The sequence below is a fragment of the Solanum lycopersicum genome, chromosome 8 (genome assembly GCF_036512215.1).
Source record: "Solanum lycopersicum chromosome 8, SLM_r2.1".
Taxonomy (NCBI): domain Eukaryota; kingdom Viridiplantae; phylum Streptophyta; class Magnoliopsida; order Solanales; family Solanaceae; genus Solanum; species Solanum lycopersicum.
Genome location: NC_090807.1, coordinates 56,643,468 through 56,660,730, shown reverse-complemented (window position 1 = coordinate 56,660,730; position 17,263 = coordinate 56,643,468). Strand labels below are relative to the sequence as shown.

Below are 17,263 nucleotides of genomic sequence, written 5' to 3'. Positions count from 1 at the left end.
TATTGATGTATTCTGCCATAAAAATAGGGACAAATTGATTTACCACGTGTATAGCCTATGGTACAAACAACCTTTTGTAAAACCTCACCAAAACCCCATTTCCAAACCCTAACATCAGTGCAAAGCTTTTGTGCTTCATCTGCAATGGCTTCTCGCTGTCGTTCATTCTCAAGACCAGCAATTAACTTTGTCAAATCCACAATGAACAAACAATCAAGCATGCCCACTTCCTCTTTTAACGTTCCTCGCCCATTTCCAACACTCTCAAGGCAAGTCCTTCATCCAATGTATTGAAATTCTTGAATAGAGATTCAATTCTGATAATTGATTTTGATGTTTCAGGCCATTGCCTCAAATGGGTTGTCTTCAATCTCTGCTGCCGCTCCACACTGCTGTCTCTGCAGCTCGACTCACATCTTGCCTTGGTATTGATTCCAAGGGCTCCAGATCGTTGTCTCAGGGTATGCTCTGCAGTGCCAACCCAGGAGTTTGATATTTTAGAAACTGTATCTGTAAGCAAAATCACTTTTGATAATGTTTATGCTTATGTATCTCTTTGGCTAACTTTTTTGTTAACTGAGTAGTATCTAGATTTTACCTTGGCATGAATCTTCGCATATAATTGTTTGTGGTTGTGGTACCCTGATAGAAAGACGGTGGCTAGTATGTAAGGTCGTTTGGTCGACGCAAAGACAGTAGTTATGTATATTGGTAGAATGTGGTGTATGTAAATGTTTGGACGAACAATGCGCTCTGGCTGAAATTATCTTCTTTCTCCAAGTTCGCAATATAGCCAAGGGAATTAATTGACAGTTAGTAATTGTAAATGGATGCAATTGATCGCTAGTGATATGTGGGATCACGAGAACTACAATAAAATTTTAGTTAAATATAGTGCTATATGCTTAGATCACATGGCTGTTGGAATTTTGGCCACTGGAAACATCTCATGGTTATACCAACATCTGGTAGGGATTTATAGCTGAACAGAGAGCTTCTTGAGGATATAACATTGTATAGGTGGAGAGAAATTGAATTGACTTTTATGGATTTTGAGTTGATACTGCAAACATTTAAGCCTCATCATTCACTCCTTTATAATCGTCTTGTGTATTCTTGGATGGAGAGGTTGCAATTGCAGGGGACATAAACAAGGAGAGGTTGAAGAGGGTGCCAGTAAATGATTAGAATCAGATAAACTGAGTTTAATGTGTTAGCATATCTATCTCATTGTTTGCAATCAATAAGTCCTCTATGGCGAAGGTAGCTTTAGCTAGTTCAAGTTTGTCATTCAATATTTTGAAGGATTGCCTCATTTGGACAACTCTTCGCTAATGTGTTTGATCATTTTTTTCACTTGTGAGTGAAGTAAGCAAAACGGACATCTATCATAAATCAATCTTCTTGAAAGAAAATTTACGTAGGCAATATTGTGGCAAGTTATACGTCAACCTAACTCCAAGTAGAAGACAATCAACTAGTACCTATTCTGTCTCCAAGGGAGAAGTGATGTATCTTCCAAAAACATTTTTTTCACATAGCTACAGTATCCCATGCCAGATCTCCCTTGCCTTGTTCTTTGCTCGGGAGAAGTCCTAAATAAGTATTTTGAGGCATCCAATACAACAGCCTAGAGTCTCACTAGGTTATTCACTACTTATAGCCACATTAACAAGGAATATGTCGCTCTTAGTTGGATCGATGTAGACTAGATACCAATAAGATTACCCTCAAATACGTTAAGTTATAGTCTGTCAGCATCATAAAGTATTTATATGTCATCAAAATATATAGGATGCGTGGAACCTATGGGGAGTTTGTTCTCCTCCTATCTGGCCTAAACCTTTTTATCTATTCCATTTGCTTTGCCTCTTGCCCAGGTCCTTCATGACTAATATGGAAAAAAAGGAGACAGTGGGTCTCTGTGCCCTTGAACTCCCTATGTTTTGAAAAAAAATTCTTTTAGGGAGCCAATGATTATAACTAAGAACCTGAAGAAAGAGATGCACGAATAATTTATTTTATCCATTTCTCACCGGTGTATCTGGGACCTTTAAAGCCTTTCTTTAAAGGTAATAGGGAGATGGATGATGACGTCACACATCGTATTAGTGCGAGACGGGTGAATAGAGGCTCACTTCTGAAGTCTTGTGTGATAGAAAGGTAATGTATCGCCAAGACTTAGAGTTAAGTTCTACACACTGGTCACTGAGTGGTGGTAAAACCAGCTATGTTGTATTGAATGGAGTGTTGGCCGGTCAATAACTTATATGTTCAGAAGATGAAAGTTGCGTTGTAAAGATGTTGAGGTGAATGTCTGAGCATACTAGGAGAAATAAGATTAGGAATGAAGATATCCATGGTAAGGTAGGAGTTCGTGGTGGACAAGTTGAGGGAAGTAAGTTGAGATGGTTTGGGCATGTGAAGAGAAGAAGTGTGGATGCCCAAGTGAGGAAGTGTGAGAGATTGACAATAGCAGGCATCAGGAGAGGTAGATATAGGATGAAGAGATATTGGGGGAGGTAATTAGACAAGAATGACACATCTTAAGCTTATTGTGGACATGCCCTTAGATAGGAGGGTTTGGAGGTCGCGGATTGAGGTATGGGTTAGTTGGTAGTTGAGCATTTTCTCACTTTCGTATGGGATAGGCTTGGTGGTCGTACTTGGACCTTCTTTATACTAGTGGTATTAGCATTATTCTCGAGTTTGGAACCTATTTGAGTCACAAAGAGTTCAAAATTAATAGAAATAAGCCATAACTCTATTATGCAACTAAAATAGGCTTAGTGTGTTTTTTCTTCCGTTTTATCAAAAACTATAAACGTAGACGTTAGTTTGATAATGTCTAAATTTTAACATAAAACATAATTTTTTCCTACACATTATAAACATAACTTTTTTTCCACTTTATAAAGTGTTATTTTCTCTTACACTTTATAAAGTGGAAGTTTTTCTTACACTTTATAAGAAAAAATTAACTTTACCAAAAAAAATTCACTTTCCTTTCACTTTATTCCTCAAATCAATTATCTAACCCTTCACTAGTCCCAACCCAACAATTTATCCCACAAAAAAATTGAATTCTCGGAAGATTATAATTATAATAAGAACTAGTAAAAATGAAAGTTCAAAATTAATTGATTTCTCCAGTCATCTAATTAAGATTTGTTTTTAGAAATAATTGTAATATAATAAGGGTGGTTGGAACTTGTGTTCCAAAGAGCAGTTCTTGGAAAACATTTTAAAGTCATCTAGCTTTACTAAACATTTTGCTAGACTGATTTTACTAGTTTACTGGCTTTTATTATATAAATTTCAATCTTCTAAGAATGTATTTTTTAAGTATAGCTTACATAAATATCATAGTGTTAATAGCTAATTACATTATTTTCCTACTATTTTCCAAATTACAAGAATCCCTTGAAAATTTTATGGATTCCGGATACACCATTGGATTTCCAGATACATCACTGGACTTCCGGATACATTAGCAGACATTCGAATACATAGAGGAGGGATGTATCCGAGAAGGGATAGGACATTCAGGTACATAGGGGAGGGATACATCCGAGAGGGAAGGGATGTATAGAGAAGGGAGGATTGTATCCGAGAGATAGATAGAGATGTATATGCGAGAGGCGAGTGATGTATCTTCGAGGGTATTTTGATTTTTTTTTTAATGGTAGGGAATTTTATAGGTTATGATAAAATAAGATGTGTATTTAGGTAATGTTTCCATTTTTTAATGTGGGGTCGATTGGGTTGTCAAATTGGGACTTGTGAATTGGGGTTAGAAAATTGACTTGAGGAAGAAAGTGAAAAGTTATTGGTAAAGTTAATTTTCTTATTAAGTCTAAGAAAAACTTCCACTTTGTGAAGTGTTAAGGAAGAGTTCTATTTTATAGAAGTGTAGGGGAAAAATCCGTTTTATGTTAAAATTTAGGCGTAAACAGGCGAACTTTTGTGGATTTTATTTTTTGATAAAATGGAAGAAAAAACTACACTAAGAGCCTATTTGGATTGACTTAAAAGTTTGTCAAACCTACTTGTAAGTCATTTTTAGCTTTAGATAATGTTTGACAAAGTTAAAAATAAGTTTAAAATGACTTAAAAAAAAGTTTAAAACCAAAAGTAGGACTCCCCCAACTTTTTATTTTTGACTTAAAAGTCATTTAAAGTTTGACTTTTCTATTTTTTTACTTAAAAAGCTATTTTTTGCTTATCCAAATGGGCTCTAAGCATATTTTAGTTACATATTAGAACTGTGGCTTATTTGTGTCGATTTTATCTGTTTATGGCTCAAATATGTTTCAGGACTCCACTATCCTCATAGTTTCTTGTTATTCGGTTTCAGTTATTACATGCACTTTGTGTGTGTTCGCTTCAATTATTGCATTATTTTGTTGTCATAGTTGTTCTTTCCTCTGTTTGCATAACAGAGATATACTCAGCACCTCTTATTGTTTTCAATAAGACAATTTGAAATGTAGAATGTTTGGTTGCCACTTAAGTTGACTAATCCGTTTTACCCATTTGTAGGGGCCAGTTCATTATTTGAAAGTAGGAATTGGTCTATAAATCAAAGGTTTAAGTCTTAGTCATTTCCCAGTTTCAGGCTGGCGGTACGTAGTACGAATAAAACAGAGACATGGATAAGACTGCTGCCTAAACCTCACAATGTCTTTAGTTTGAACATGGTTAAATCTTGGTGTCAGTTCACTATACTCTTATTAAAATAAATGCGTTAAATGATTCTGATTAGGAAATAAGATAAGGGTTGGAGTTCTTATGTCCAAATTAAAAATGTTACCTTGGTAGGCTTAGTGGTTTTAGAAAAAAAAACTGCTTAAAATTACACCAAGAATTTCCTCCACTATGTTTCCTGGAGTTCATGGGTAATGAGGAGGGTGGGGTGTATGCAGACCTGACCCGTACCTTTGCAGGTTACCATTCTAGAAATAACACTTAGACTTTTAAGGAAATTTTAGAAGTCTTTAGATTTGTTAAGGGAAGTCCTAGAAACGCCGAGCTTACAATAATGTAAGGGGTCGTTTGGTTTAAAGGCAATGCAAGGATTGGTAATGAAGAAAATGTAATGTAAGAATTAGTGTTGCAGGATTACTTGTTGAATGTTTAGTTTGATTATCATATATTAATATGTAATGTATAATTTAAAATATTTGTTACTTAAAACAAACAAATTACGAGGGTCAATTTTATTATCTTAGCATTTCTAATTCATGTATCAGTATTACTATTACTCACATTCTTATTCATGTTCTCTCCCATTGAAATAAAACATAGATTTCCACATAAATTCTGCATGTACTATTTATGAGGAAAACAAAAAGGATCAACAAAACTTAAACTTATGCTGATCTTTTTGTGGGGATTATATCTCTAAACTTAAACCAAACGACAGCAATTAAAGGATATTAGCATATTTGCAAAGCATGTTGGGCATGAGTTCTGTAGATTTAATATTTGTTCTCCGTCTTTTTCTTTGTTAAGCTATGCTAGACATTGTGTAGTAAGAATTGTTCAAGTCTCTCTTTAATTATCAAATCAATATTTAATTGTTAGAATTCACCTACTTTCTTGGTGAAGTTTTTCTCTACTTGGTCATTAGCGCTGCTGCTACCTTAGATGCTCTCTTTGCTTTTATTTTTGTTGTTAGTTAGTTGCAACTTATTTAAATCATATCCAATTGGATACCTTTTCAATTAATTGCGCTATGACTACTCAAAGGATTACTTTATGTCGCTTTTTGGGATACAACACTAAGTAAATATGCTCATCATATTGCATGCTAAGTTGCTAGGGTGCTGGCGTACGATATGAGTGTCGATCTAGAGGTTGCATCCTTCGTGATCTAAATTTTAAGATTTAGGGTTATGGATACGGGTGCGGGATTCGGCCAAAAATAATTGACATATCTAAAGATAGAGTTATATGACCAAATTATGTGAAAATTTCCATGGTATTCTTAGGAGAAATTATTTATTAGGGGAATCACCAAAGTAGATAAAAGGAAAAGAACTGACGTAGAAATTTTTGTTTACAAGGTATTCCATTTTCTTCAATTCCACCCATCTTTTGTTTTGATTACAAAATCATTGTATCTGTCCCAAATTTCTCATTTGATTTTGGTCGAAGTACCTAGAATCGGTTCACCAAATCCGGCAAGGATCCCACACCCCCTCCCACATCGTGTTGACATGGGTGCGGCACCAAAAGTGAAGAGTCCAAGCAACTTAGATTGCACGCGTAATATGTGTTATTCTTGAAATGTTCTAGCCTACTTCATATCCTATCTATTCATTGATAAACATGAAAATGTCATTATGAATCTATGACTATCATCCTTCTCAAAAAGTTATGCGTATCCTGATGATTCTTTTCTTTTTTGGGTCTAAAGGCATTTGATATTAGCTTTGACTATAGAATCTAAAAATTGTCTCATGGAATAGCAAGACAACAATGGTTACATTGTCTCCTGTTCTGCTGTGCTTGGTTGTGAGCACAAGTCAGATGCTTCTTAGCGTCGAATTTTCTCGAGATCTTGTATCATTCTTTATGACATAATTATCCTCAATGAGGATCACTATGTTAACCATGTCAGTGCAACCTTTGGAAGTTGAAAGAAATTTGCTCATTTATCTCATTAATCTAACCCTAGAAAAATTGCTGACTTGCCTTGCACTTATCGGTCTCACCATGCAATCAAAAGTTATATCCTTTTGCTGGCATACCAAACATGGTAGCTAATAATCAGCTTTCGAGTTGATGTGTGCCCAATTGTTTGCTTTGGAAGTGTTATGGTTACTTCAAGTAGGTGCTCAGTCATGTTGTTTGCATTTATGTCTTGTATATATCATATCTCTTATGTATTTGTAATGGCCATAAAAAGCAAAACAGAAGTCCATGAAATGATAACCTGGTTGGCTAATAAACATCAGAGTGCTCCCTGAAGAACTGCTGCTTAATTGGGCTGTCATGTTTAATTTGATGTTATTTTACTTTATGGAGTTTAATAGATAATGCTGACTCATGATGTTCCCTTTTACCAGAGTTAGGACTCTCAGTGCCGCGATAAGAGACTTTTGCTCAAAGAAGAAGGTTGTTTAATTGACAATCACAATTTCTTATCAGCTGACGTCCTTGTGTAATTTTCGGCAATCTCTGTTCTTAATCATGTATGATATTGACACGTGCAACTTCTGAGTTTTACCTCAATTGCCCTAATATTTTTTATCAATGTTTTATAAGATACTGTCCCTCATTTTGTTTAGAAACAATTTTGAAGTAATAATGTTTGTAGTCATGTCATACTGCTCAATCTGATATCATATTGTCATTAATACCATGAGCGCATCTCTTGATCCATTTTGTTGCATTGTTTGTGATGGGATATCTCGTGGGTATTTTTTTTCAACCCCCGAGAGTTATCAGGTAAACTCTACTTTTCAGGTAAATTTGTTTGATCTGAAAGTTTTAGCCAGATGAAAAGGCGTAAATACTTTGTTGAAGAAGCTGAATGATAGTATCTTAGTTGTGAAAACGTGAAGTGCATGTGAGGGGGTGGGATGGTTGATGATATTTGTGTCTCCTATCCTTTGCCCACTGCCATCTTGTCTCCATCATCAATTGTCACTCTTCCATCCTGGACTTTTCTTCTGCCATTGTCTATTTTGGTAGGGAAGAAAAGGGTGGAAAGTGGGGCACCCATACGGTCTCACGTGCAATTCCCAATCGAGACAAAAAACATTAAGTGATTTCTTTTCATCTGTTCTAGCTTTGGTGGATAATGTTACTTGATTCTTGGTGGTGGTGGAAGGTGATGGATATCTCAAGGAATTAGTCTAGGTGTGCGAAAGCTGGTCCTGACACAAAAAAAAAAAAAAAAGTGGGGGTGAGAGAGAAAAGGGCAAAAATTGGGTCCCTTTTTAGCCTGTACTCATTTATAATTTGGTTTGTCCTACCATCTTAATGGGTGCCACAATGCACTGTTGTGAAATCATGTAAACACATCCTATCTAGGAAGAAAAGGTAACTGAATTGGTTCTTTGTGCTGGGCTTGGATGGTACAGAAGATCCATCATACTTTGGAATATTGCCTTTTTTGGCACAGTTTCCTCATAATTAAGTGTGTTTTGGTAACGATGAAAGTCATTTTCTCACTGCAGATTTTTACATCACAAATTTTATGGATATAGATTGTTAACGTTATGACATTTTCGATACAGCTTTTGTCCCCTATGCTTTATTCTCAGTACTACACATATGATGAGTCCAAATAACTAAGTTTAGGAGAGGTTGCATAATTTTAAGAAGCTAGTTATATTAGTTCTTGAGAAGGTGGATGTGATGTAATTTATAAAAGTTTTTGATTGTGTAAATGCTTAGAGAATCATATGGGAAAATAACCCTACCATGCCTAGTTTAAAATTTGTATATGGAGTGGATAGATATTATATTCCTATACCCATAAATCATAGTAATAAAGTTGCTGAATTAAATAAAAACTACTACTTGAGAAGGAAGATTCTTAAGATTTGAATTAATCATGGTCAAAGCTATATTTTGATAATGAGCTGTCTTCATAGCTTTTGCACTTTAAATCCCTCTCTAATTCACTTCATTAGTCTTTTTTTTTTCTTTTAGCTCAAAAAATGAAATTATTATTGAGATAATCGAACTCTCTTCAATAAGGTAAAAGTTTAAATAGTCAATTAACTGAGCTATTAAAATATTCGAAACACTGACTTTTCTCTTACATATGAAAGTTTTTTCCTGCAAATATCTTACTTTTAATTTACTCTACATTGATATCATATAGACTATCCTTGCTCTATACTTTCTCTGTTCAAAATAAATAATTTTTAGGATATCGCATGTCCTTTAGAAAAGTTAGATAGATGACATTAATCAAAGGATAATTTGTCATTTGCTTCTTCTCGAGTTTTTTTTTAATTAAAACTAAAAGATAATTGAAAATTTTATCCAAAGAAGAGGTAAAATTTTAGAAAAATAAGAGTAATTGATACATCTTTGAACTCTCAAAAATTATCTGTTTTGAATGGAAGGGTATCACATACTTCGTCGATATAAACATTATTTTTTAAGAAAAACATTTTTCATGGAAATATTTTCTCCGTAATAAAACATCCATCTTAATGATTTTTTTTATTTTTTTGGTCATAAAAAGGGGGATAATTTGTAAAAGTTGTGCTTAAGCACTAACATACCATGTTAAAAGAAATAATTAAAAAAGCAGGAGCCAAGTTATTGTCCAGAGATATGATGTTATACCAAAATGAAGACAAAAAATCGTCTTCATTCAACGATGAAATATTCCCCATGCATGGGAGCCCATATATCTATATAATCCCGAGGTTTAACATACTAGTGCGAACTCAGAAATTTCAACAAGTAAATATAAAATATTTAAAAAAATAATACACGAAAAAAAAACATACATTTTTTGTAATTTTGTATCTATCTAAATTATTTATATTTTATGAATTAAATATTTAATTTATGAAATGTTAGCTCTTAATATTTAAAATAAAGTATTCTAGTATGGTTGTATTGTCTTACCATTTGTATTAATAGCATTGTTCCTAGAATATGGAACACTCACTCACTTGGCACCACACTAGCTAGGGGTCAACTTAGAATTTCGAATTGATTAAACTACTTTTATTTATTTATTTGTTCAAGCTGTCTGTCTATGTTTTTACTTCATTTTTATTGATCACTTTGAACTTCTTTGTACGCTCCTTAAATAATAATAATTTGATATAAATATTCATCTCATAATATATGTATTTCTAATGTTTTGAGAAATGATTTAGCAGATAAATGATAAATGTTGAAGGTAAAAAGAAAAATATAATTATATTTCTTTATATATTAAAAGCACAAATCAAAACAAAGATCTTTTTGAAATACCGTAGAAAAGTACTTAAAAAGAATAACGTTGAAGATTTACCTAAAAAATGTAACTACGTGATTTGTTGCTCTTACTCTAATTAAGTGAACCATTTTTCAATATCTTAATTTGCTGGTCTTGTCGAGGTATCCCATTAATCAATTGATTTAGTTTGATTAGGGGAAATAAATCCGTGTTTACACAAACTTAAACATGTATGATATAGGTTGACTAATTAAATTTTATATTTAATTAGAATTTAATAATATTCTTCTATTCACTTTTTATTTGTTTACCAAAGAGATTTAACTCTTTAGTGCATACATACAGAAATCGTATAATTTGATTTGTACTAAAGATTGGAAGAACAAAATAGAAGGACTTAACATTTTTCATTTATCCTAATTTACGTGATTTACTCTTTTTTTTTCAATCATTTTCAAAAGAAGTACTAACATATTTCTATATTAAGTAATAATTTAACTTTAATGATATGATTTATAGCCACAACAATTTCAATCATTCATTTTGAACCACAAATTTTAAAAGTCTTTCCTTTCTTTCTTAAGTTTCATATCGAGTCAAACAACTTCACATAAAATGAAACGAAAAAAATAACTGATAGAAGTCGAGATTTAAAATATGCGAGTCTTCATCATCTTAAGACAATAAATTCAAAGAGCCTACCCTAAAAAAGATTAAATTCAACAAAAGAACAATTAATATACATCTAAGTTAAACAAGGACCTAGGTATATAGGAGAAAGAGAGGGAGTAAATTTAGAGAGAGCGCTTGAATGTGAAGTAACTAATATACTTTAATTTGTATTATATTATATATGTGTCGTACCATTACTTTTTTTAAAAAAAATATTATATATATAAAGTTTATTGTGAACGTTCATTTATTAGTGAAAAGTACAATACTACAATAACCATATATAGGTTCATGTATATGTCCCTACTTATACATTATGCCTTTCAAAAAGTGTAAAACTTGAGGCATGGTTGGACCCGAAAGGAAGAGTATCAGCTACGAGTTTGATCGAATTCAATAGTTCTAATTGAAAATTTTATATTTAGTTTTAAAATTCATACGGTATATATAAATTTATAATTTTCAATTCAGACTGAATATGTTTGGTATTTAAAAAAGTGACCTCTCAAGTTTATTGTATCCTTTCACCCACCCAATCCTCCGAATTCCTTCATAGTATTTTGCTAAATAACGTATAAAAATATTTTTAGTATAATGTTTTCTTGCTCACTTACTAATCACTTAAAAATCAAGAAAATATTTTCCTTTATATTAAACACACAAAATTCAAAATTAGTAACTTTAAATTAAATTAAGTAATGATATAGCTAGTTAATAATAGCCTTAGACGGGTATCAAATGCTGCACTAATTAACAAAATGTAAAAGAGCACTTTATTAATTGAATAACAAATTAATAAAACTGCAGGATGAGGCACAAGAGCTGCATGTGACTACAGATTAAAATTACATTATAAGAAGAAAAATAAAAGTGAAACTAGTTGTTTAATTTGATTAGTTGATTCACAGCTGCAAATATTCTTAAATTATAAGAATCAAATTGCTATACCACTGCTTCTGTAACAACTCCTGCAGCAACTTTTTATTTTTATTTGACATAATTAATTAATTAAATTTTTGACACCATAATGAGAAACAGGTTAAACAAGCACCAAACACCATGTGGATTACTGAGGCTTGGCAGACCATTTTTTTCAAGTAATTACACTTAAATTATTATTAAACCACAATGAAATTGGTGGAAAATATTTGGTAATAATTACTGGTACTTTAGTTAAGAATATAAAATTTGATTCCTATGGATCCCACATACAAAATTGATAGTCTCATCACTACGATAAAAACAGTGTAGCTATAACAAATATAAATATTAATTAAAAATAAAATAAAATTAGATATTTGTCATCAAATTTGATATTATTATTAACTTTGGGACATTTATAAAGTAAATTAAAATGTAACTGTCCGTAGTAATTATCTCTAAATACATTTAAGTGTAGTACTGCTCCGTTCAATAGCATAGCCACATAATGGTCAGTGGCACACCCTTTGTCGAGAAATTATATATATAGAAAATGGTACTAACCATATATACAAGTAAAAAATTATTTTTCATCCATATATATTAAATTTTGAACGTTCTTTAAAAAATTTCTAATCTCATTACTAATTTCGTTCCATATTTTTGGAGTTAGACGGATCGACTTTGTTAATACGAGAGTGGCCTTAATTATCTCGACTCTAGATCCTTTTCTCGTTTTTCATCATTAACTTTGTTTTTAGAAAATAGTAAATTAAAGAATCTCACATGGTGTGCATGAAAGTAGGCACGTCCACCTAAATATTTTATTACTTAGTATAGTATTTAGTTTTTTTTTTCTTGAAATTTCTTTAATTTAATTAACTACTCTTGTCTCTTGGGTTGAAGTTGGGGATGGAGTGAGTGTTGAATTCTGTGCATTAAAGATATTTTAAATGGATATTCTGTGGAAAAAGCATAGTGTATATATAGTGGAACAAATTACGATGTACAAAAGGAGGATGAACGTCCAATGTGTATATGGGTTAAATTATAGAAGTAACATTGATATATATGAACTTGGGATGTGATTTTCCTCTTAACATTCTCTGTAAAACAATTCAACACATATACTACTACACCATCTTAATTAATTCTACTTCTTTTTGCTGAAATTCATGTTTTTACCATCCCAATGAAAAGAAAAAAGAATTGTTTTAAGAGTAGTACAATTTCCATATGGCACTATATATACTGAAATTGTTGGACTAAATAGTTAATTTTAAGAATCAAAAAGTCTAAGTAAATATGCATATAACTTAACCATAATTAGATATTAAAAAAACGTATTTGCAATTACATACATGAGATTCTCATGCGGATAAGTTTTACTAATCTAGTAATTATATAATGACTTTATGTTTTCAATTATATATAGATTTTCACACTATATATGTAAATAAATGAATGTATATGTACTTTAGTCGAATATTAGAATTTTACGTGAAAAACGAACTATTCAAAGGTGTATTTGGAATGAGGAAGAACAAAATGTTTTTAATTTTTTTATGTTTAGTCTGCTAAAATGTTTTTCAAAAATAAATTTACTTTCCTTTAATTTAAAAAAAATGACTTTTCTACGTAAAATAAGGAAATACTTTCCAAAACTCTTTCAACCTCACTTCATAATGGGGTTGAGGTCGGGCCCCTAATCGAGGTTTAGGTCCCGAGTTGGGGTTAGGTCCCAAATTGGGATCGAGAGTCAGGTTGATCCCAATAGGAGTCGACATTGAGAGTTAGGTCTCGAGTCAAGATCGGGATTGAGAATCGATCAGGTACCAAGTCAGAAGTTGAGTAATCACATTTTAGGTTGAGATATTGATAGAGAATTCGGGCGATAGTTTAGATTTGGGACTAGGTTGGGGTCATGAGTCAAATCTTGAATCGGGGTCACGATCGATTCCTAGATCAAGGTCAGAAGTAGGGTCTCAAGTTGGGTCAGAGTCAAGAGTTAGGTCCTAGGCTCTTGTTGGAAAGTCGAATCCCTAACCGAGGTCAAAGTCGGGGTTGGGACTAAGAGTTGGGTTCCAAGTTAGGGTTTAGGTTCCATGTTGAGGTCGGGGAAGGGGTTTGAGTCTATGTTAAAGGGTGGGGATCTAAATCAGATGTCACATAACTTGCCCAGATTATACCTAAATGCTGTTGAAGCAACATTTTCTTCTTACTAACCAAACAATAGAAATTAAGTAAGAAAATCACTTATTTTTCCAAATAATTTCTAAACATCATTAACATTTTCCTTCATACCGAACACCCCCCTAATGTATTAAATTTAAATTAGAATAAAATGCAATACATTTACTAAATCAATTGTGAGTACATTTATTGCTAAAAGATATAGGATTATATGACTATATATCTACCTTCACTTACCAAACGATAAGCGAAGAAATGGAAATACTTTAGCAATAATAATAAATACAATAAAAAAACAAATAAATTCTAGTTGAATTTACTTATAAATTAAAGAAAAATAAAAAAGTTCAAAAACCTACAATTCGACGTTTCCTTGCACTTAACAAACCATGCATTTTAGAAGTCATTAATAATTCATAACTATGCTTCTTTTTCATTTTCCTTGTTGCCTAATAGAAAATAAAACTGTCAAGAATTATATTAGAAATTAGACCAAATGTAAACGAAAAAAAGTAGAATAACAAAGAGATCTAAAGCAAGTTTGTGTATTAGCAAAAAAAATTGGTTCCATCAAATTGCCAAATTTTTTGGCAAAAGTAACATAAACTTAGGACACTAGACCCTACACCTTCTACTTGTATTGCTCATTCTTTTTACTCTCACATTTCCTTTCGTTTAATTTCTATGATAATGCTACAAAATTCGATAAGTTAGGAATCTAGTCCTAGTACAAACAATTAGGAAATTCAAAACTCAATATGAGAAAGCAAACTCCTACACGGGTATCATGATCACTAGATTAACTGTCGAAAATCTGGCCCCATATGTTGATGAATCAAATAATCATCGGCATTGGATACATCGAACATCATGTTATGAGGAAGGAATTGATGTTGGTGTTGGTGTTCGACTTGAGTAACTTCCTTTTGCCTCCGAATCTCAAGCACTTTGCGGTGAGAATTGGAGTGTTTAGTGAGCATAAAAGTTGGGCTAGCAGCAGGTCGATATTCAGGAACGAGACGTCCAGACTTGTACCTTACACCACAAGCATTGCAAAGTGTTTTCGGACCCAATGGTCCTGTCCTCCATTGTGGTGTCTTATCCGTAGCACAATGAAGACACTTCCTTCCTTCACTATTGCTACCCGTATTGTTACTCGGAACATGATGGATATTATTCTCTTTCTTTTTCGGAGCAGAGGAACACTTCACTGTCTTCTTCCCAGAGCTCGGGATTATCATCCCGGACTCTGATGACGATGACATGTCTTGCACTGATATCGTGTCCATCGAGGAATCCGGGTTTGTAGTGTTCGGAGACACGACTAGCAATCGAGAGGCCCAGTTTCCTGGAGCCATTCGTGATCGTTTGCTACGTGCCTTGGCTGGGACAGGCATTTCCGGCTTGAAGATTGTGTTAGACGTTGCGGATGCTCGGTTCGGGTCAGGAATGAATTGGTGAATCTCAGAATCAGTTCGATTCCTCATTGCTTGCACCATCTGCATTTTATGCATCTCGTTACTAGAAAATGATTCTTCCACAAAATTCGACAGCCATTCTAGCTCAGCCATATCTTCATACTGTATTTTTATTTAAAAAACAACAATTTGTTAGTAACAAATATTTTAAAAAATAATAATAATTTAATCTCTCTATCTCAAGAATAAGATTTACATATTCAAATCATACTTATGAAATTACACTGTTATTCACTTATTGTCTTGATGATTTGAATTTTGGTCTCTTCAAACTAGTGGTCTCATAATTTGGGGACAATAGGCACCAATTCGAATGGCAAATACAATAACTATTTTTTCGTTAAATTCATTTTAGAAGAAAAAAAACAAAAAAAATTCATGAATTTTCATCTTTGTATTCAGCAACCAAACAAGAAAAGTAAATATTTCTTTTCTTTTCTAGAAGAAAAAAAAAGGTTATTAAACAAAACTCGTCACAAAAGCATTAAAGTTACTTGTGTAGTGACTACTTTTTCTCACTTCTTTTATATACAAAACAACAAATTAAACCACGTTACGAAATTACATGAAAATTGTGCTTACTGGAAGAGCGAATTCAGTGGACAAGTGTCCTTTGGGGAAATCCCGGTAGCCGAGTGATTGTGGGTGGTGATTGCTTCCAGACAATGAGGAGTTACATGAATTATGTACTACGGAGCAATCCGTGGAGTTTCCAATGACGGTAAGGTCCAACGTGTCATCAGTGGCCATTCCTTCATCGTTAGGCAAGTCCAAAAGGTCGTCAACAACGAAATGTTCACCATTTTTGACATCAGAAATGAGCTGTTTTTCGGAAGAGTTATAGTAACCTGTTTGAAAGAAATCAGGTGTTTCCATTAGAAATTATTTCAGCTAAAAGAGGAATGTGTGAAACGAGTGTGTGTTTTTGGTGTGAGAGAGAGAGAGAGAGGTGGAAGAAGAAGAGAAATGAGAGGGGGGGGTTTATTTGCGTTTGAAGGGGACAAGCAAACAGCTGAAATTTTGGATGTTGATCAGGGAAAATTATGGCTTTAAAAAAAGCTTCCTATTTCCTAATTTTTCTTTTACATTAAATAATAATTGTTTAAAGTTTCTTTATGCCAAATGGAAAAAAAAAATGTATTATTACAAAAAATAATTTATTTTTAAAATTAATTTTTCATTTTTTGGAAAATAACGTTATGTTTGGCTAATTCAATTAAAAAGTTTTTGATAAGCAAATTGTGTTTGAGTAATCATTTGTATAAAAATGCTTTTGAGAATTCAATAAAGTAAACCACTATATACGGAAAATTTACCACGAAATAATTTATGAAATAAAAATACAAAAATAATAATATATAATAAAATAAAATAAAAATATCATATAAAAAATAAAATTCTTTGAATAAAACTTTATCAAACTTATAGATATGTTAATCAGTTAATAAGAAATACAAAGATAAATATATATATATCGAAAGAAATATTTTAGTATAAAAATAATAATTTTCAGAAAAAAAATATTAAAAGCAATTTTAAGATTTTGTCGAATAATTTTCAAAAAGAACATTATTTTCTCAAAATTTTGGCTTCCCCCAATACCAAACAGGCTTCCAATCCTTTCGAGTGATATTAATCATTTCATTTCGTTTATTTGTGTACTTCTTTTTTACTCCGTTTTTTTAAAAAAATTGCTTTTATTTTTTAATAATATTTTAGTTTTAATTTTTCACATAATATATTTAATATAAAATTAAAAATATTTTAATATATTTTATATATATTTAAATTTAAAATTAAAAAATTTAAAATTTATTTTAAATTCAATATCACAAATTAATATTCAAAGAAATAAATTATAACGAAATAATATAAGGAATTGAGTGTTAGAATTACCACTGTTCCATTGGTGGACCACACGTGAGGGCATAGAATGTAATGTGAAAATGAAAATTACTTAAGAAATAGTTCTTCATTAGCTACTTCACTACCAAATCTTTTTCTCTTTTATGTGATGATTAAGAAAGAAAAAAGATTCAATAGGAAAAAAAAAAAAAAGAGTGTCATGGTATATGCG

At 32.1% G+C, this 17,263-nt stretch overlaps 2 protein-coding genes across 3 annotated transcripts; one reads left to right on the top strand and one right to left on the bottom strand.

Moving 5' to 3' along the window:
- The first annotated feature begins 44 nt into the window (after nt 1–44).
- Nucleotides 45–7,389, top strand: LOC101251800 (protein NONRESPONDING TO OXYLIPINS 2, mitochondrial). Of its 2 annotated transcripts, none has more exons than XM_004245110.5 (3): nt 45–269; nt 343–461; nt 7,074–7,389. In XM_004245110.5, exons 1-3 carry the CDS (start codon nt 58–60, stop codon nt 7,097–7,099), a joined length of 357 nt encoding a protein of 118 aa, XP_004245158.1. In that variant the 5' UTR covers nt 45–57; the 3' UTR covers nt 7,100–7,389. The 2 variants fall into 2 exon arrangements, with proteins under 2 accessions (XP_004245158.1, XP_004245157.1); XM_004245109.5 differs by having other exon boundaries at nt 46–269; nt 343–512.
- Nucleotides 7,390–14,239: 6,850 nt separating this feature from the next.
- On the bottom strand, nt 14,240–16,219 carry LOC101251496 (GATA transcription factor 12). The gene is made up of 2 exons (XM_004245108.5): nt 15,769–16,219; nt 14,240–15,288 (listed from the first exon to the last, which is right to left on the bottom strand). The coding sequence occupies exons 1-2, from the start codon at nt 16,060–16,062 to the stop codon at nt 14,503–14,505; spliced, it is 1,080 nt and encodes a 359-aa protein (XP_004245156.3). The 5' UTR covers nt 16,063–16,219; the 3' UTR covers nt 14,240–14,502.
- Between the last annotated feature and the right edge of the window lie 1,044 nt (nt 16,220–17,263).

What these genes read in the sequence shown, in the direction of transcription:
- LOC101251800 (XM_004245109.5), top strand. Translation starts at nt 58, where the DNA reads ATGGTACAAACAACCTTTTGTAAAACCTCACCAAAACCCCATTTCCAA. An exon ending in CCATTTCCAACACTCTCAAG is followed by an intron (nt 270 to 342) that starts GCAAGTCCTTCA and finishes TTGATGTTTCAG; the next exon opens with GCCATTGCCTCAAATGGGTT.
- LOC101251496 (XM_004245108.5), bottom strand. Translation starts at nt 16,062, where the DNA reads ATGGAAACACCTGATTTCTTTCAAACAGGTTACTATAACTCTTCCGAA. An exon ending in CCACTGAATTCGCTCTTCCA is followed by an intron (nt 15,289 to 15,768) that starts GTAAGCACAATT and finishes ATAAAAATACAG; the next exon opens with TATGAAGATATGGCTGAGCT.